The sequence below is a fragment of the Lycium ferocissimum genome, chromosome 12 (assembly GCF_029784015.1).
Source record: "Lycium ferocissimum isolate CSIRO_LF1 chromosome 12, AGI_CSIRO_Lferr_CH_V1, whole genome shotgun sequence".
In the NCBI taxonomy this organism is placed as follows: Eukaryota; Viridiplantae; Streptophyta; class Magnoliopsida; order Solanales; family Solanaceae; genus Lycium; species Lycium ferocissimum.
The window spans coordinates 31,232,602-31,253,233 of NC_081353.1; the positions used below are offsets into that span (position 1 = coordinate 31,232,602).

Below are 20,632 nucleotides of genomic sequence, written 5' to 3' on the forward strand. Positions count from 1 at the left end.
AATAATGATTATTTCTTAATCAGTTAATCTAATAACTACTTATTTATTTAGACAATCCAATCAAATTTTCAAAAGCAAAAAAACCGTATTTTGTTGCTGCGGATTTAGAATTAAGTCTGGGATAAATTTATATTGTGTTTAGTTGACGGTATAAATTCATTCAGGATTAAGTCTGAGATTCACCCCACCTCCCTCGGATAAACTAGTCCAAAGATTATAATCCCATAATTATAATCCTGGGATATTTTAGCCCGCGAAACAAATGGCCCCCACAGTCAAGTGTAATTTTGTAAAGGGTAAAAAATGCATTGGCTAAAAATATCCTCCGTTATAAATTTGAGTAAAAAATACTTCTCCCGTCATTAAAATTTTCAAATATACCCCTATCTTAGCGGAAATCCCTAAATACCCCAAAATAACCCGATTTCATTTTTAAACTCGACTCAACTACATAAAAAACCCATATACGACCAACTTGTTCCCGAATCCTATATTCGGAGCCACTAGACACAGTGGCGGATTCAGAATTTTCACTCAGGGTGTTCGAAAAAATAATTGAACCTAAATATACACTGTAATATATGTTTAGGGTGTTCAAAAGTTAATATATGTACCTAAACACATAAAATTTACCCTAAATATACACTGTAATTTTTTGGCCAGGGTGTTCACAGGGTGTTCGGGTGAACACCCTGGGCTCTTGGTACATCCGCCCCTGACTAGACACAAAAGCGGGTAACTCATATGGGTTTTTTATTTAGTTGGAACGAGTTTAAATGGAGTGAGTTTAAAAATGAAATCGGATTATATTGGAGATTTCCGTTAAGATAGGGTCTATTTAAAAACTTTAATGATGGGAGGGGTATTTTTAACCCAAATTTGTAATGAAGGATATTTTTAGCACTTTTCCCAAAGTAGAGGGGCATTTTTGACCCTTTTCCCTTTTTTTAAAAGCAAAACGCCGTATATTATTTCTAGCCATAAGAGTCAAGTGTAATTTCATAAACAAGAAGGGTGGTTTTAATATTTCCATAAGTTAAATTGAGGTCCATAAAATTTTAGAAAAAATACCACACAAAGGATAGAAAGAGCCCTTTTCAATCCTCACATTATCCATATACATACTACTCTTTAGCCTCTTCAGAAAAAGAAAAAAGAAAAAAAGCTCAATGACACTAACAATGGCTACTTCATTATCAACTTCATTATTCTCAACAGTTCTTAACTTTTCCCCTAGAAAAACAACTGGTTTTACTTGCCTTACCTCAGTTAAAATTCCATCAATTTCCAAGAAAACTTCACTTAATCTTAGTTCTTCAAGAAACATATCAATGTTTGCCCCAATTGTCTTGAACAAAGTCTCTTTTGCTGCAATACCCACTAATGGAAATTCAAAGACATTGAGTGTAGTTTGCCACAAAGGGTACAAAATGAAGACCCACAAAGTAAAGATTGCATTTTTCTCACTATTTTTGTCTTGTTTGTGTGTGTGTGTGTGTGTTTGAGTTTTGATATGTGGGGTTTTTCTGTGGAAATTGTGATTTGGGTGCTGGAATTTTATATTGTATTGTTACTTTAAATACAATGTTTGTTTTGATTGTACTTAAATTTTATTGTATCGTCTCGTTAAGTTATAGTTAGGTAACGGACAAATTGTCCCATTTAATGTAACAACTGATTTTGTTTATGTATGTATTGAGTTTTTTCTGTGGAAATTGTGACTTGGGTGTTTGAAAAGCTTGCATTTTTTTGTTTACTATTTTAGTATTTTTTATTTTGTGTGTGTGTGTGTGTGGAGGTTTTCTGTGGGGATTGTGATTTGGGTGTTTGAATTTGTGATAATCGTGGAAATTTTAATCAACAACCTTTTAACTGTAGTGTGTACCAAAGGGTACAAAATGATGACCTACAAAGTAAAGATTGCATTTTTCTCACTATTTTTGTCCTTTTTTTTTTGTGTGTGTGTGTTTGGTTTTGATGTGTATGGAGGTTTTCTGTGGGTATTGTGATTTGGGTGTTGGAATTTTATCTTGTATTGTTACTTTAAATACAATGTTTGTTTTGATTGTACTTAAATTTTATTGTATCGTATCGTTAAGTTATAGTTATGTAACAGATAAATTGTCCCGTTTTATGTAACGACTGATTTTGTGTGGTTGCGTTGTTACTATAGTGTGTACCAAAGGGTACTAAATGAAGACCCACAAAGTAAAGTTTGCTTTTTTCTTACTATTATTGTCTTGTTTTTGTGTGATGTGTGTTTGGTTTTATTGTATGGGGAGATTGTCTGTGAGAATTATGATTTGGGTGTGTGCCAAAAGGTACAAAATGAAGATACACAAGTTAAAGTTTGCATTTTTCTCACCATTTTCATGTGTGTGTGTTTGGTTTTGATATTTGTGGAGGTTTTCTGTGAGAATTGTGATTTGGGTGTTTGAATTTGTGATAATCTTGAAAATTTCAATGAACAACCCTTAACTGTAGTAGTGTAGTGTGTACCAACCCACAAAGTAAAGTTTGCATTCTTTTCACTATTTTTGTTGTGTGTGTATTTGTATTTGATGTATGTGGAGGTTTTCTATGGGAATTATGATTTGGGTGTGTGCCAAAGGGTACAAAATGAAGATACACAAGTTAAAGTTTGCATGTTTCTCACCATTTTCATGTGTATGTGTGTGTGTGTGTGTGTGTGTTTGTTTGGTTTTGATATTTGTGGAGGTTTTCTGTGAGAATTGTGATTTGGGTGTTTGAATTTGTGATAATGTTGAAAATTTCAACCCATAGCCCTTAACTGTAGTGTGTGCCAAAGGGTACAACATGAAGACCTACAAAGTAAAGATTGCATTTTTCTCACTAATTTTGTCTTGTTTGTGTGTGTGTGTGTGTGTTTGGTTTGTGATATGTATGGAGGTTTTCTGTGGGGATTGCTGATTTGGGTGTTTGAATTTGTGATAATCTTGGAAATTTCAGGCTTCAGCAAAAAGGTTTAAGGTGTCAGGTACTGGGAAGATAATGAGGAGGAGAGCTGGAAAGCAGCATTTGCTTGGGAAGAAGAATACCAAGAGGAAGAATAGACTCTCGAAAATGGTTTGACCTCTGTCTCTGAGACTCATAAATTCTGTTGTAAATCCTTACTTAAATTAAAAATTTATCAAATATTGTAGTACTGATCAATGAATTTGGGAAGATACTACATATTTATATTGTATCGATAAGATAATGAAAAGAGATGCTAAAGCATGTGAAATATCTCAGAAAGAATTCTTGTGTGCAAATATCTACTGCTGGTTTGCTGGTAATAAAAATATTTATTACTGAAGAAGTTAGAAAGTCATTTACACATTTTTTAGATGCTTGATGTTAAGATAACTCCAAACAGTTCATAGATTGATTCCCTTTAATTCAAATAAATCTCAACCCCATGATTGCATGATATTTGGTCCAGTTCCTGTGAATGTGCTTGACATATAAAGTACAAGTTTTTTATTTATAGCAGCCCCGTTCTCTAGAAATGCCCTGTACGTCTGTCTATTCCAACACAATGGTCCAATTATGCTTGTGAACACCTGTGATCTAGCACACGCTTTTGGTGTCTTATTTTTTTTCTTTAAACGCAACACCCATGGTGGGTGGTCGCCTTGGTGTCTTTGATGTAGTGTAATGGTTGTCCACTGTATACAGGAATTGTGTAATAATGATGTATCTCACTTTTTAGGACAAATGGCAAAGAAGTCTCTTGGCACCCTTATACCTCTAGTTTCTACGTATATCTAACAAAACAACTTGTTTTAGATAAATATCCTGACCATTTAGCAACACCTTTTTCTGTTTGCCGTATTGTTGTCAACATTTATCTGATGAATATTAAGATAGAGCAGCTGCTTGATTTGCAGTTCCCTATGCAACATCTCCTCCTTTATTAGCTCTTTTAACATAATCTTCCACTGGTGTATCCTTGTGCTATCTTTCTCTGCTAACACCAGATCTGAAATGGTGTTGCTATAGTTGTAATCTAGATGATATGTGTGCGCTAATACACTTGCACAAATACACAGAGGGACAGAAAGAGTTAGGGGATTATGATTATAAATCATTATATTTGTATGCACCAGAACTTTCTAGATGTCTTAGAGTCAAAGGTAATTTTCAGAGTAAGATTTTCCGATAGTTTGATGACAGGTTTCATCTTCTGCCCTCTTTGTTCTGGTAACGTTCCTTTCTTCTGTGTGCTGTCTTGCTATTCTTCTATGTGAATGGATGACAGTTTATGTGAGGATACATTAGTTGCAGAAATGAAAATCAGCCAGCAAGGACTTCTTTCATATTTTTCGAAATTGTGGGAGCCTCTTTGTGGAATTGAGGAGATTGACTATGGTTTTGACCAACTTCTTAACTTTTACCACCGTCCAAAGTGAGATCTTTATATCTGTTTTGAACCCTCAATAAAGTTCGTGCTAATGGAATTTTAGGAAGAGAGCTTACACATTTTCTTTCCTTCCCTCCGCTTTGTAATATCTTCCTTGTCCTTTTTAATCTGTGTGCCTATGGAATTTCCTCCATGGATGATACTCGGCTTTTGCTTAATATTATTGGGGCCTCTTATCATATACTACGAGAAATCTTGCTATAGATGCTTCTTGGCCACAAATTGATGCATGGATTACTCAACAACCAAATCTAGCTCCCTCGAGTCTTTTTTATCATTTATCTTTTTGTTAGTCTTTTTTGTCCTTTTTTGGTGTGCATTTGCTTTTTTCGTGATAGATTTTTCTTTGACCAACAGTACTTTTTCTAAGGCTTAGTTGAGTTTAGCAACTAGCGGGTGGACCTCTTATGTCTGCCATGCTACCTTTCTAAAACTAATTGTATCTCGTACTTCTTGAGTAAGCAAGATCAATCATACATTTGATTTCTCTGGAAACTTGAAAGGCTATTCTTAGTGCAGGATAAAATCAGTGCTGATTTAAGAAAATAGAAGATAAACATATACTTACAACTTAAAGCCTAAAAAGGAAGAAGGAAACGTGTCTATTTTCTGGCAAATCAAACTTTCTAACTTTCACTGTAAGATTTGCTACGCTTTCAAAGACAGATGACTCATCATATGATATTTGTGTACACAGATACAAGTTGACCGCAGTGACTACAACAATGTAATCGGTGCATTGCCGTACTTGAAGGTAAACCGGGCCAACTAGGTCAAGATGCAGTTAGCTACAGACTCTTCATCAAGTTGCCAGAGCTCGAAGGGGTTCTCTCTTTTTGTGTAAAGGATGAAGAAGCACCATTGCTTTATACACTTTTCCAACTTTCATCCACCTGAAGTTCTTTGTACTAATGATTTTTTCAAGTCATTAGGATCTGTTAAGCACCAGTAAATTCTGTTTCTTTTTCCCTTGTAAGTTTACTAGAAACTCTTCAAGCATCAACTTATAATGATCATTTATAAGTTTTTTGTGCAAGTGAGCTTCTATTTTCTGAACTTGCCTTGTATGATAAGACTATTTTTGGTCATTCATAGATTGTGATTATGCTTGTGCAGGATATTACCATATCGAGATAAGGATTTAAGTTCTATTTTATGTCGTCTGAACTCTTCAAAAATGTTGTTTGGTGCGTGTCGGTTCCTCCAAAAGTTATACATTTTTGGAGGATACAACACGAGCACCAACTCTTTTAGAAAGTCTGAGCAGCATATGTTATATTTGGCTCAAGGGCTTTGTTCTAGTTGTAAGAGCGTAACATGTGATGTGTGAGTTAGGGTCGGGTTTGAATCCTTCAAGTTTTGAACCGTATGGCGCTGCGCCTCGGGGATTTCTCGATTGCTAATTTTTAAAAAAAGGCATAAATTTTACACTATCATTATAATTTAATATGTGACAATGGGTGAGTTACTATTCCTCTCCCCTCCTTGCTAATTGCTTATTTTAGTGTTTTCCTTATAGTGATGCGCCAACAATTATGAGATTACCAACAATTTAATTTAAATTGGGGAGCCATAAAAGACATTTTTGGAGTTAATATAATCTTTCCACTATTCATTTTTTAGAAGTTTTTAGATATGCTACATCATCTTCCAAATTATCCAAATGCTTATTTTGGATAGTGCCTTTTAATAATTTTGACTCTTATCTATTCTTTATATTTATATATATTGACTACATTTAGATAAAATTAAGAAAGGAGAATCTATTCATAAAATCCCATTAGTTGAAAGTGTGATTTTTTTTTTTTTTAAGTCCATATACTTCCCTTATTCAAATGAAAAAATAATTTAAAAAGAACAAAACAATTGCAAAAGGAAAAAAGTCACTAAATGTCAATTTCATCCCCTAAAAAGAAAGTGAGAGATTTTTTTTTGAAAAAATCACATATTTTATGAGGGAAAAGTATTCGAAATTTGAATAATTTTATCCTTCGTTATGTTTTGGGTCCATTGATATGAATGTTGTTAGCAAATCATCTCTATTTGCCATTGTCATTAATAATAGGTTTGACATATAAAATGTATATTCCACGTGTCAACTATTTTATGAAAACAAATCAAAATTATCCTTATAATAATCCAAGTAAATGAGGAGATTGGCGATGATGTTACACATCGTATTGGCTCGGGGTGGATGAAATGTAGATTAGCATATGGTGTCTTGTGTGATAAGAATGTGCCACCAAGACTTAAAAGTAAGTTTTATAAAGTAGTTTTTAGACCAAACTATATGTGGTATGGGCGGGGCAGAGTGTTGCCCGGTCAAAAACTCGCACGATTAGAAGATGACAGTAGCGAATGAGGATGTTGAGATGAATGTGTGGACATATTAGGTGAGATAGGATTAGAAACTAAGATGAAAAAACAGACTCTTCATCAAGTCGTGGAGCCCGACTGAGGTTCTCTCTTTTTGAGTGAAGGATGAAGAACACCATTGCTTCATACCCTTTTCCAACTTAAATCCATCCCAAATTCTTGTACTAATGATTTTTCTTTAGACCTGTTAAGCACCAGTACACTTTGTTTCTTTTTCCCTTGTATGTTCACTAGAAACTCTTCAGAATCAACTAATTATAATGATCATTTGTAAGTTTTTTGTGCAAGTGAGCTTCTGTTTTCTTAACTTGCCTTTTATGATAGACTATTCTGTTATACATAGATTGCGATTATGCTTGTGCAAGATGTTTACTATAAAGATAAGGATTTAGGTTATATTTGGCCAAGGGCTTAGGTCTAGTGACAAGAGTGTAACACGTGATATGTGAGTTAGGGCCGTTAGCTCACGTCGCTGGTTTGAATGCGCCGAGTTTCGGATCGTGTGTTGCTGGCCCACAGTTATTTTCACTGATAATGTAAATTCATTTACTTGTCCCCTTCTTGTTAATTGTTTATTTAAGGCTATTAGGTGCACGTTACGGGTTTGAACATTCGAGTTTCGCGCCTTACACCTTTAGGGGTCGTTTGGTTGGAAACAAGTTATCTCGGGATAATTTATCCCAGGATTATATATTACACCCTCCCACAGGAATAAAATAACACTGTAATCCCGGGATAACTAATCCCGAGATTAGTTATACCACCATTTTATCCCAACCAAATGTGGAATAAATTCATCTCAAATATAATTCCGGGATTATTTATCCTTATCCCTTGTACCAAACGAGCCCTTAGTCCTTAGGAGTTTCTTAGTTATTATTAATTTAAAAAAAAAAAAAAAAGTTATTTTCACTGACATTAGAAATTTGCTGTCTTGAACCCTCCTTGTTAATTGCTTATTTTAGTGTTTTCCTTATCGTAATGCTTCAACAATCATTATGATACTATCAACAATTTAATTTAAATTGCGGAGCCATAAAAAACACTTTTGGAATTAACATAATCTTTCTCCTATTCATTTTTTAAAAGTTTTAGTGTGCTACGTCATTTTCCAAATGATCCAAACGCTTACTTTGGATTATTGGATAGTGCCTTTTTAATAATTATGACTCTTATCTATTCTTTATCTTTATACATATTGACTCCATATATATAAAAATTAAAATTAAAGGTCTAATTCATAAAGTCTCATTAGTTGGGTCCATACACTTCTTTCTTCAAATGAAAACGTAATTGAAAAAGAACAATAACAATGCCAAAATGGTCACTAACTGTCAATTCAACCCCCAAAAGAAAGTGATGTAGAAAGAAAAATTGAAAAAATAACGCATTTTAATGAGGTCATCATATATTATTTAATACTGTCAAGTTTATCCTTCGTCATATTTTAGTGCTTTGACTTTGTATCCGGGGCACACTTAAACATAAATATCATGAACACGAGGTGCAATATACTAGGCTGAGAAATCCGGGCAACCAATCCATTTTGTGTCACTCGCTAGCGCATCCAAGGCACTTGGCTCCTAGCTCTGCTGGAGAGGTGTAGCCTGATCTGAGAATTGCGAATTCGATCGAACAGACTTCATTCATGAATATCATCGCTCGAGAGTCAATAATAAAACAAGTGCTAAAACCGAATAAATCTTCATTACTGTAAGCAAATCGTCTCGCATTTATTGTAATGATAAAACCCCAACGTAAAATGAATGATGTGATGTATCAAAATATTTCGAGAAAAAAAGATCAAACTTACATTCTCTACTTTTAGTTATAATTTTAAATTACACATTATATTTTATGTTATAACTTCGCTAGAAAACAAGGACAGAAATAAAACTAATGATAAAATTAGACTCAAATTATTAGGAAAGACAAAATTACTTAATATTTGATAGCAAAGGCAATTTGACACTTTTCTTTTACATGAAAAAAGAAGGAAAAAAAAACGTGAAAAAGTAGTAGAGAAAACCAAGTAAGAGAAGTAACTTCACCATCAGATGACACGTGTCGTTTCCCACCAATCATTACCCGTCTGATGTAAAGAGTATGGACCCCACCTACCAGTTCCAACTTTTAAGCCAACCTGTCACGTGCATATTTAATAGGCTGTGAAGTTACAATTATGCCCATTAATAGTGTACCATAACATAAATGTTCAATATTCATATCACTTTTCAATCCAATATTACATAGAAAAAGAAAAAAAATTGGGAAAAACCTCTGATAAAAAGAAACGTGTTTTCTAATACTAGAAGTTTTCGTATTTTTTACTAACGTATAAATGATAAATCTCTCTAAAAGTCTTCAACAAATATAAGAGTTAAAGTAAACGTACAATTTATGTTTTTTTACCCTATTTAATTTCTTGTTCGGTTTGTATGAATTTCATGAGATTACACATCTTTTTGTTAGGGTTTATCCTGAATTTCCTACCTTATTTGAATTTTACCATAATTGTTGTTACTTCAAAAAAAAAAAAAAAACCGTCCTATTAGTTCGATCCCAACACTTTTATGATAATTTTACGTCTACCTTATTTCTTTTTATCCTCTACTCATATGCATGTGGAGAACAACGTAGGTCAAAATCAAACCATCTCAAATGACCTTTTCTCGTATATTTTTATGTGTATCTTTAGCACATTTTATTCAACGTGATCATTTGATCTCGTCAAATTGTATGCTTGCACGCCACATTTGAATTTTTTTTCCACATTCATCTTGTGGAAATATTGAACTTTCAATTATAGGTGACACATTAAAATGAACATACGTCAAATGCATATTTATTGACCATATTTTTGTAATGAATCTTCTATAAAAGAGGTGTATAGCATATATTTATTATTTTGTGTGCATGCACAAAATGTATAATGTATTTCCTGTTACAACACTCAATTTAAAAAGGTGTCCTAAAGAAAACTATCAATCAATGGATAAAATGCAGAGCACAATTGCCTAAAATACTTATTTTTAAGTTAATGAAAAAAAAAATCATACCTAAACTAACATTTTTATTTTTATTTTGCGAGTTTCTCATCCTAACTATCAATTGTTTCCTACCTGAAAACCTTTAATGTATTAAAATACACCGAGTTGTAGGGATAGACGTTCGGATTGTTCGGATTGGATATGAAAAACTTGGTTTGGATATTCAGTAGTTAGATTGAAGAAATTACAATCCATATCAAATCCAAATAAGCTCGGATTGGATTATTCAAGTTTGGTTTTGGATTAATTGGTTTGGATATATCGGATTTTCGGTTTGACTTTTGAGCCTTTAATACAGGCCATAACAATTAACAACCTCAATTCACTTAATAGTTTTTCCGCATTTAACTTAATACTATAAGGGTTCTAATCTATCAGATCTTTTAAAAATTGAATTTATTATTATCGGGCACATATGATATGAGTAGGGCTGAATATAAGATTACAAGACATAAAAAATTTCGGATATCCAAAAATCAGTAGTACTAAATCCGATATCAAATTCAAAATCCATATCCATAAATTTTTCAAATAAGATTATAAAGCATAAAAAGTTCAAATTTTCGGATATCCAAAAATCAGAAGTACTAAATCCGATATCACATTCAAAATCCATATCCATAAATTTTACAAATAAGATTATAGGGCATAAAAATTTCGAATTTTCGGTTATCCAAAAATATCAGTAGTACTAAATCCGATATTCAATCCAAAATCCATAAATTTTACAAACAAGATTATAGGGCATAAAATCCTAAATTTAATTCATAAACCAAATATCTAAAAGTTCGGATTTCGATTTGTATTTCAGGTTCGCCCGAACTATGCCCACCCCTTCCTAGTTGAGTAGGTCCTTTTAAGGTAGGAAAAGGGTAGAATAGTCAATTTTTCACGTTTGAGTCAATTATTGGACTTAAACTTTCTTTCTTATTTTCACTTAGTATATATATAGTAAAAAAATAACTAACATTTCCACATTTTTTCAATAAGAAAAGAAAGAATCCCAAATTTTATATGCTCCTAGGGTTTTTTGGATTCTTAACACTTTACAAATTAAAAATTCAAATCCAATAAATCCTAGGCGCTGATTTCAAATTTATCACTATCCTTTTAATTCTCAATTTCTCTTCAACCAATTCCAATTTTTTTTTTTTTTTTTTTTTGTGGAATTTTTTTTCTTCAAATTTTAATGATTGAGTTGATGATGAAATCGTTTGGTGTAAAATTTGAAGTTGAAGATTCTCTTGAAGATGAACATGCTCCTCTTACTAAACGTTCCAAGTGTTCTTCCAACCTTAATCAGGTTCTTTTTTTTTTTTTTTTTTTTTTTTTTGTAAAATGTTTCACTAAATGATCGAAAGTATTCTTAGTTATAAAATAGAATTAGTAGTAATATCCGCAAGGGTGGCTAAGTTGGTTGAGCATGAGATTTTTATAACGGAGGTTTTAGGTTCGAAACCTCATGGCTACAATAGTGGGGGATTTGCTTTCTTGGTTGAGCTCGTCGCACGAGGCTTGTCTAGTGCAGGTTATTATTTCTTCTGTGTGGCTTGCGGCTATTACAGAGGAGTGGGATTTAGAGCCTGTTTGGATAGGCTTAAAAAAAGCAGCTTATAAGCTGGAAATAATTTATAAGTCAAAAAAATAAGTTGGGCTAAGCCAAACGGGCTCAATTATTTTTTTGGGCTTATTTTAAGCATAAAATGACTTTAAACTGACCAATCAAACACTCAAAAAAGCTGAAAACATGTGTGCACTGAAAGGTAGCGGCTGCGGGTTTTGTTGTCATTAAAAAAAAAATAGTACTCCCTCTGTCCGAAAAACATGTCTTATTTTCTTATTAATTTGTCCCAAAAAGATTGGCACATTTCTATATTTAGAAATAATTTAATTTTATGAGATGATTTACCGCCACACAAATATGTAAGACTTGTTTTGAACCACACATTTTAAAAGTCTTCCTTTATTTCTTAAACTGCGTGCCAAGACAAACTAGGACAATCTTTTTTGGGACGGAGGGAGTAGTAATTTGATTGAAGTTTAACTATTGAATGAACACTGAGTATGTTGGTTTTACAGCAACAACAACATACCCAGTGTTATCACATAAGTGAGGTATGGGGGGGGGGGGGGTTAGAGTGTAAGCAGACCTTACGCAGAAGCTATTTTTGGTAGACCTTCGGCTTGAGTTAGCAGAGCAAAGTAGTTATGAAAGAGGAAATATGACAACAAAGAAAACATGGCAACTAATAGGACGTTGCGTTTGAGTTTATAACATAGAAAATGACTTTTTTTGTTTTTTTGGTTTATTGTTGTTTGGTGTTATTGTGTATTCTTATCATTTGACTTGGAAGTGTCGATTTTATTTTTCTGGTGGAAGAAAGCATAGGTGAGGAAATGGTTCTTGTGGTTTTTGTAAAGTTCAAAGAGCTGGTAAAACTAATTGGATGTTTTTGGGTTGATTTTCTTGGAGTGCATGAGGAATTAGTTGTTATTTGATTGAAGTTCAACTATTTAATGAAGATAGAGTTGGTCGGTTTTGAGTTTATAAAATAGAATTTTTTTAGTTTATTGTTGTTTGGTGTTTCTGACACTATTTGTTGTTTCTTGTATTAATTTGTGGTAGTTATGACTCCTTTTTTTTCAGGTAGCTTTATCATGCTTTTATAATATTTTGCCATGACTTTTTATAATGCTTTAAATTGCTTGTCCTTGTGCCAAGGGTCCACTGGAAACAGCCTCTCTGCCTCCCAAGGTAAGGGTAAGGTCTGCGTACATTCTACCCTCCCCTGACCCCACTTTGTGGGATTTCACTGGGTATGTTGTTGTTGTTTGGTGTTATTGTGTATTCTTGTCATTTGATTTGGAAGTGTCGATTTTGTTTTTCTGGTAGAAGAAAGTGATTTTAGGTGAGGAAATGGTTGTGATGGTTTTTTAAAAGTTCAGAGAGAGCTGATACAATTTATTGGATGTTTTTGAATTGATCTGTCGGGAGTGCATGAGTAATCAATTAGTTGTTATAAGATTGAAATTCAACTGTATTACGAAGAGAGTTGGTTGGTTTTTGGTTTAGGATATTGTCGGTTCATATTAGTATGACCTTTTTTAGATTCTTTTAGCAATATGCATTGCCCTCACCACACAGACGAAAAAAGAGGAGACTCTTTTATTGACAGTCATCTTTTGATATTTCACCAAATCAGAAGGATATCTTTTGCAAAGAACAAGCTGAAAGTACTTTATTTGAGTACTAGCATTGAAAGACGTGATTTTCAGGATCTAATCTTGGAAGCAATGACTTTTAAAGGATAGCTCATAGGTATTTGGTTAAGAATTTAGTTATTATTTCACTCTTTGTTTTTGTGGAGTTATTATGTTTTAGATGAGGGGAGAATATGATTTCATACTTTACTGTCAAAGTCTTTTTGGCTTCGGAAAAAGAGGGAAGAGGTTCCACTATTATCCGATGTGTGAAGCAACCGTTAATAAATAAGCAAGTGGCCAAAGGGGTTCCAACATTTCTGGAATACTGGAACAGATATTAATGTCTTGTTGAGATACATAAGTTCTTGCTTGTAGGAGGTCAACAGTGGAAGCTCATATCAGTAACCATACTCCACTCTTTCATGATGTCTAGTATTTGAATCGAGAATAAGGCCTTAGCTTTATGGTACATGCAGCATAATTTAGCTCTACGGGGATAAAGAAAGTCCTTGTCTTTTTATGAAGTTGTTTTTCCAAGTTTTCGTGATCCTTTAAGTTTGTTTTCAGGTGTTGCAAAGGTGGTCTCCTGGATATTATTTTGTACTTGTTTTTATTTGCATTGAACTTGTGACCGAGGGGCTCCAATTTTTCAGCTACCTAACTTCATCTCCTGCTTTTTTAACAGTGGGATATTGGGAATGATGAATTTCCAGTTCCTCCCCCAGAATACAATCCACTTGATGAGCCAAGTCCTTTAGGACTGAGATTGAGAAAGAGTCCATCTTTGTTAGATTTAATCCAGATGAGGCTGTCACAAAACAATGCTTCCTCCATTGCACCTTCAGCACCTGAAAACCCTACTACTGTAAGCAATAAGGAAACAAGGGGTACAGCCACTTCAGTAGCAACTGACAAGCTGAAGGCGTCAAATTTTTCGGGTTCACTCCTACGGATAGGGTCTTGGGAAGTAATTGCCATGAACTTTCTGTGCTGTAATCTGAATATCCGTGAATAATTTGCTTTTGGCTAATTTTTTATTTCGCTTTAGTATGCATCTAGATATGAAGGTGATTTGGTGGCAAAGTGTTACTTTGCCAAGCATAAGCTTGTTTGGGAAATTCTTGATGGTGGGCTCAAGAGTAAAATTGAGATTCAGTGGTCAGATATCATGGGGCTGAAGGCGAACTGTCCAGAGAATGGTACAGGCAGTTTGACTATTGTGGTAAGGCATAAGTCTCCAACCTGTTTTTTTTATTTTTTTTTATTTTTTATGACGGTGGTGTTCGGGGGCTAGCTCGCGCACACCTCTACTAATTCTACCAGGAACCTGCTACCTCCCACCAACAATTACTGGGCAACTCTGCCGACCAAGAGTTGAGCAGATGAGAAGAAATCACCTAGTGTTTTTTTGTCTCCTCTGGAATTTGAAATAGACCTCATGATTTTCAACACTTCATTGACCACTAGGCCACCCCTTGGGTGCTCTCTCCAAACTAATTTCTTAAGTGCCTAATTTTAAGTGTTTTTATTACCATCATCAAATAGATAAGTAAAAGATCAAATTTCACCATACTGAATACTTCTTTTTCCTACAAAAGAATTTTTGATAATGTCCTATAAAAGAACCTTTCGAGGCAAAAATACTTCATCCTGTGAATTGAACATTGTTAATGTTTGAAAGAATATTATACTGGTATTAGTTCTTCTTTTGTTACGTAAGAAATTGTACTGTTATCTTCAGTCTGTAGCTTATGGTTTTATGTGATTCAGCTGTCTCGACAGCCCCTCTTCTTCAGGGAGACAAATCCACAACCCAGAAAGCATACTCTATGGCAAGCGACTTCAGATTTCACTGATGGCCAGGCTAGCTTGAATAGGTAAATAATCTTTTCTTTCTGTTAAGAAATGACCATTAATATTTTGTCTTATCTTGTTGTTTTATTCACATGCTGGATACGTGTGTACTGACCACCTTCAAAATTATTTTCATCAAGTTAGACCATCTCAATGTGGGCAATCTTTCTTTGGGTTTTGGGATCGGACCTTCTAGATTATTTATCTAAGGGAAAAAAGTTTCCCCAGGATTAAACACTCCCTTTATCTAGAGGCGGAGCCAGGATTCGAAGCTTGTGGGTTCGGGGTTCTAATTCTTAAAAGTTACTGGGTTCTAAATTAATAATTTATACATATTCGATAAAAAATTAATATAAAATATATGGTTCGGACAAAAGCTACTGGGTTCGGTCGAACCCACGGCCGAAGGGCTAGCTCCGCCCCCTGCCTTTATCAGAGGGAGCAGGAACAATAAAATTTAAGTAATGGAACGAGCAAATTATGGAAGAGGGTAGGTTTGATGGAGTAATACAAGGAGAAAATGGAACAATAAATGTTAATTTATTTATGATTAAATATAAGTATGGCTTGAGTTGTGCAATGCATTTTTTCTATAACCGTGGTGTCTAGTATAGCTTGCGCACACCTCGACTAATTCCACAGGGTAGCTACCTCCCACCAGCACATGTTTCGGGTAACTCTGGCCACCAAGGCTTAGACAGATGGGAAGAAAACACCTAGTGTTTTATATCTCTACTGGGATTTGGAAAAAAAAAAAAAGTTGCTCAATGATTTGTCCTAAGAAGCTATTTCAGCGGTTTTTCCTGGGATTAAACAGCCTTTGTCTATCAGAGGGAGCAGGAACACAAAAATTCAAATAACAAAACCACCATACATTGTGATTGTCAAGCAACAATTATTATTACTATGAATAAACTTAATGGAAATTTTTATTTCTGGTTTAAATGTAGCATAATAGAGAGTATGTATCAATACTTGGATTTCTTGTATCTGTTGGGTGGGAATATGTAGATTTGTCTGGTTGTGGGATGCTCAGTCATGTACTATTTTGTACCATCCCGGTACTTTACTAATAGAACTTTACCTTATAAAAAAAACCTATGCAAAGAAATGGGGTTAAGGCCAACAAGATGTCAATGGAGATGGTAACCTGACGTATGTGATAGGAAATCCCATGAAATAGGTTCGTATGGGTAAACAAGTTGATATTGATACTGAAGTACTAACAAATGAGACTGCTATTAATTGAGAAGAGTTATAACTCTTAATGAATTTGGTGTATTTAAAGCAATATACACTTAATGAATTCACCTATATGAGAGTGGAGTGGTGTCACTCCTATGAGATTTGTCCAAGTCTCTGGCACATCCATGGCTTATTCGCGCAAAATCGCATCAAATAACAAAATTTTGGGGCTCAAAATGGGATTGATGAAATCTCATACTTACAATAAAAATATTATATTTCATCCATACTTTTTGACTCAATTTTTTTTTTTTTTTTAAATCGAGGTATTTTCATTCATAAACATGGCCAAACTAGCTGTATACAAGGGATATATTCATATCTTATTGGTCAAAAACACACCTCAAGTGTAACCTTTTTTTGAGTTTCCTACCTAAACTGTCACCAATTAGTTTGCAAAACACACCTCAACTATCAGTTGTTTGCTTTTCCTACCTGAACTAGCAGCAACTAGGTTGCAAAACACACCTCAATATTGAGGAATTTAGGTAGGAAGCTCAAAAAAAGGTGATGCTTATGTGTTTTTGACCCTTAATCCAAAATTCTTTTGAAATATGTAGGAATTGTTGATAAGGTAAAATATTTCAAAATAATTGGTTATTGGACAAATGTCAAAAGAACGTTAGCTTGTGGATTAGTCATTGGACACTTGTCTTGATTTTGACAAGTGTCCTCAACTTTTGTCTAGAATGTGGCAAGTATCATGCTCAGGAGATTAGTCATAGTGCACTTGTCACCAATGAATGACCACATTTCCTACACCTATTATTATACTCAATTATGTCGTCATTATTTCAATACCAATAGTTAGTCTTATTATCACTTCACCATACCTACTCCTCTTCTATAACTTACTGATTTTGTAATTTAAATTTTTTTTGGTCCTGCTCCCTTTGATAGAGGAAGGCTTGTTTAATCCTAAGAAACTTTCACACTGCTGAAACAGTTTCGTAGGACAGTGGATTGCACGATTCAAGTTATACTTATATTTGCTCATAGATAGACAACATTTACTGTTCTTTCCTAGAATTACATGTAAGATTGTTAACAGACCAATATTATTTTTCTTGACGGTTATACTATAGGGCAGCCCGGTGCACTAAGCTCTCGCTATGCGCGGGGTCCGGGGAAGGGCCGGACCACAAGGGTCTATTGTACGCAGCCTTACTTTGTATTTCTGCTTGTATTTCTGCAAGAGGCTGTTTCCACGGCTCGAACCCGTGACCTCCTGGTCACATGACAGCAACTTTACCAGTTACACCAAGGCTACCCTTCTTGACGGTTATACTATAATTATCTTTAATAATAATAATGAATTTAATTGAAAGTAAAGTGGCCGAGAGAAGGGGTAATATTTCTGCATAATCTCTAGGGTAGGGTTATCGCAACATCTGCTCCCCATCCAAAAAGGGATTGAATATTGCCCTGTTAGGCCCAATATCGAGGAACCAGATCAGCAATGGGGTGTGCTCCCCCACCTTAAAAATCCCCAAACATTGAATAACTGAATCATCTTATGTATACCACTGTTCAGTAGTTTAGCTTCTAATGCTGTTGGTGATAACTCTTTTGATCTGTACAGGCAACACTTCCTACAGTGTGCACCTGGTGTCTTGAATAAGCATTATGAAAAATTGATCCAATGTGACGTGCGACTCAACTTTCTGAGCCAACAGCCTGAATTAGCTTTGGAATCTCCATATTTTGATAAAAAAGCTACTGTGTTTGAAAATCTTGACGAATTGAATGCCCATGGCTTAGATCCTGTTGATTCTGGTAAGGGTTCCCCACTATCAAGCATCCAAGATGCAGCATCACCTGCTGCTGCGCAGTCGTCTTCAGTGTCTTTTGAACAACCTGATCTCCTTGGTGCAGCCCCTGAATGTTTGGCTAGGGATGCCCCTTCTACAAGCTCAGGTAAATAGTTCTTCCTATCTGTTCTTATTATTCCAGGTGTAGATTGTTTATTCTAAGCTACAAGAAAATGTATAGCAAGTGCGAAAAAGTGCGGGAAAAGACCTTAAAGCTATTTTTTATGTTAGTGGTAATGTGATGCATTTGTCAGAATCATGCTTGAAGTGTCGTTACCACAATTTAAGCTTTTTGTACAATGCGCATCCATCCTAGCCATTTTTTTTAATTTTTTTTTTTTTGGAAAATGGTAATTAGCATCCTAACCATTCTATTGCCTAGTAATCTGGTATATATGTTCCATATACTGGCTATTTTACATGCCTCGATTCGATAATTAGTTGTGCGCTTGGGCTTTCATAACTCCTTTCCTCCACCCCTATAATGTTTGATGCCATCATTCCATTTCCCTCTTCAGACTCATTTTTCTCCACTTCTCTCTGTATAGTTTTTCTTCATGGACTACTTGTGCCATCTTCTTTTCCTCTGTTCATATCTCTGTCTAATATCTGCTCCTGAGGTGAGAGATTGGTAAGATAATCTTTTGCTTTAAACATGGATATAAATTTATCTTTCTGATTGAATAATGGTTTTTGAGATCTTTGGTGACATTCCTACTTTGATCTTTAAGTTCATGAATTGTAAGATTATGTTTAAAATTTCTGTCATTCCTACAATTTGTAATTTCTGGGTCAGGAATGATCAGAAGTTGCATATAGTTCAGTAAACAGAGGTATTAGACAATCAAATAAATTAACATAGGTGACAATCCATGTGCCTTCTCTAATTTGTTGATGTTGGCGTTTCCCTACAATTTGTAACTTCGTGGTCTGGATTGATCCAAAGTTGCACGTTTGCTAAACAGAGGCTTAGATAACACTTTTACCTGATTAAAAAACAAAGGTTTAGATAACAAATGAAATTAGATTAGCTAGCATTCCATATTATGCTGTTGCTCGGACTCCCCAAAAACGTTGCGGCACCCGTGTTGGGTTCTCCAAAAATGCGCTACTTTTGGAGAATCTCATACGCACCCGTCGACATTTTTGAATAGTCCAAGCAACATAACCTTTCTATATCTGTTGGAAGTTGTTGAAGTTAGGGTACTAAGTATTTTGATACTGGGTTATTTTTACACTTAACGTACATTAGTAGATTTTCTGTGCGATGGAAGCTGTTATGCCATATGTCCTTGATGATTATTCTTCTGATCTTCAGTGATGGATACACGTGCTGTTGGGGAGAATGCAAACAGCGTAGGATATGATTCCCACGGGATGCGGAACTTGGAGCAGTTGAAGGTGCCAGGACTTCGTCCATCCATGTCTATGACAGACCTTGTTAGCCACATTGAAAGCTGCATCTCAGAACAGATTAATTCTGGAAGTTTGCAGTCTGATGATGCCTTAGAATGCAAGGGCATGTTGGAGGACATTGCACAGATGTGGCTGAGCGACACTCAATATACAACTGCTTCAGACGAGAAATCTCTCATGAAGAAAGTCAACTCTCTGTGCTGCCTCTTGCAGGATCCTAATGGAGAAAATCATCTGCAAAAACCTGTTCAATCTAACGATGCTTGTAGCTCTTCTGCATGCGAGAGCAGCAAGGGAAATGACGAAGAGAACACCAAGGATTTTGATGGTGGTAAGCCGGCACAAAGTATTCCAAGGAGAGACTCCTTTGGCGACTTGCTCCTTCATCTTCCTCGTATTGCATCCCTTCCAAAGTTCCTATTCGACATTGCTGAAGATGACGAAAACCAGGCCAGATAGCGATTCTTTTGTTGAAAAATGTACTAAAGTGCTCCCAGGAAGTCATTTGGAAGCGCATTCCTTGGGATTCGGAGGACATTATACATGGAGAAAAATTGGGATATCAAGATTCTTTTGATGATTGGTGAAAATTTGTCTTCATAACTGTGTTATAGTTGTAAGATTTATGTTTTTCACCTTTGGCTGAAGAGCATAACATTATATTGTTGTACATGGGTTAGGTCAATTAATATAAATTATTGTCATTGTCCCAGTTTAGGGATAAGTTCCCATTGGGATGATTGTTCTGAAAAGTTTTAGTTAGTTGAATACGTGAAAATATAACCTTCTACCCTTTTATCATAGAATCGTTGGAGAATTTGATTTCTTTACTTTGAGATTGATTATATTAGCAACTCATTTGAGAAGAGTTGATTAAAAGTAGTTGAACATCAAGTGCTGCATTGTTTGATTCATGTTGGCTATTTTTATGCAGTGCTATATAACCTAATGTCGATTCTAGTATACCCTCCTTTAATATCATGTTTATTCCAATCAGTACGAGTAATAAAACAAGTGAATTTTGAAAGTTCCCATGTAGATGAATACGTGCACATTTAAATTCTCGGGTCACCGGGCTGTTTTTTGATGGACCTACTATAGTTCAGACCAATCGGAGTTCGTCGACCAAATACCGGAAAATCTATGTAGTACACATGAGAAACTTTGATAATCATGATTTCATGTTTCATGACCCGAAATGTCAAAAGAAAAGGCGTTAGTCGTGGCTAAGCGATGAGTATAGGTCACTA

The 20,632-nt window shown here is 34.9% G+C and overlaps 2 protein-coding genes across 2 annotated transcripts; both read left to right on the forward strand.

The window, feature by feature from the left end:
- The first annotated feature begins 1,091 nt into the window (after positions 1-1,091).
- LOC132039875 (large ribosomal subunit protein bL35c) lies at positions 1,092-5,462 on the forward strand. The gene is made up of 3 exons (XM_059430423.1): positions 1,092-1,445; positions 2,971-3,087; positions 5,124-5,462. The coding sequence occupies exons 1-3, from the start codon at positions 1,170-1,172 to the stop codon at positions 5,196-5,198; spliced, it is 468 nt and encodes a 155-aa protein (XP_059286406.1). The 5' UTR covers positions 1,092-1,169; the 3' UTR covers positions 5,199-5,462.
- A 5,359-nt stretch (positions 5,463-10,821) lies between these two features.
- LOC132041081 (uncharacterized) lies at positions 10,822-20,117 on the forward strand. Its single transcript, XM_059431856.1, has 6 exons — positions 10,822-11,155; positions 13,742-14,023; positions 14,105-14,278; positions 14,827-14,933; positions 17,738-18,072; positions 19,285-20,117. Exons 1-6 carry the CDS (start codon positions 11,042-11,044, stop codon positions 19,839-19,841), a joined length of 1,569 nt encoding a protein of 522 aa, XP_059287839.1. The 5' UTR covers positions 10,822-11,041; the 3' UTR covers positions 19,842-20,117.
- The last annotated feature ends 515 nt before the right edge of the window (positions 20,118-20,632 follow it).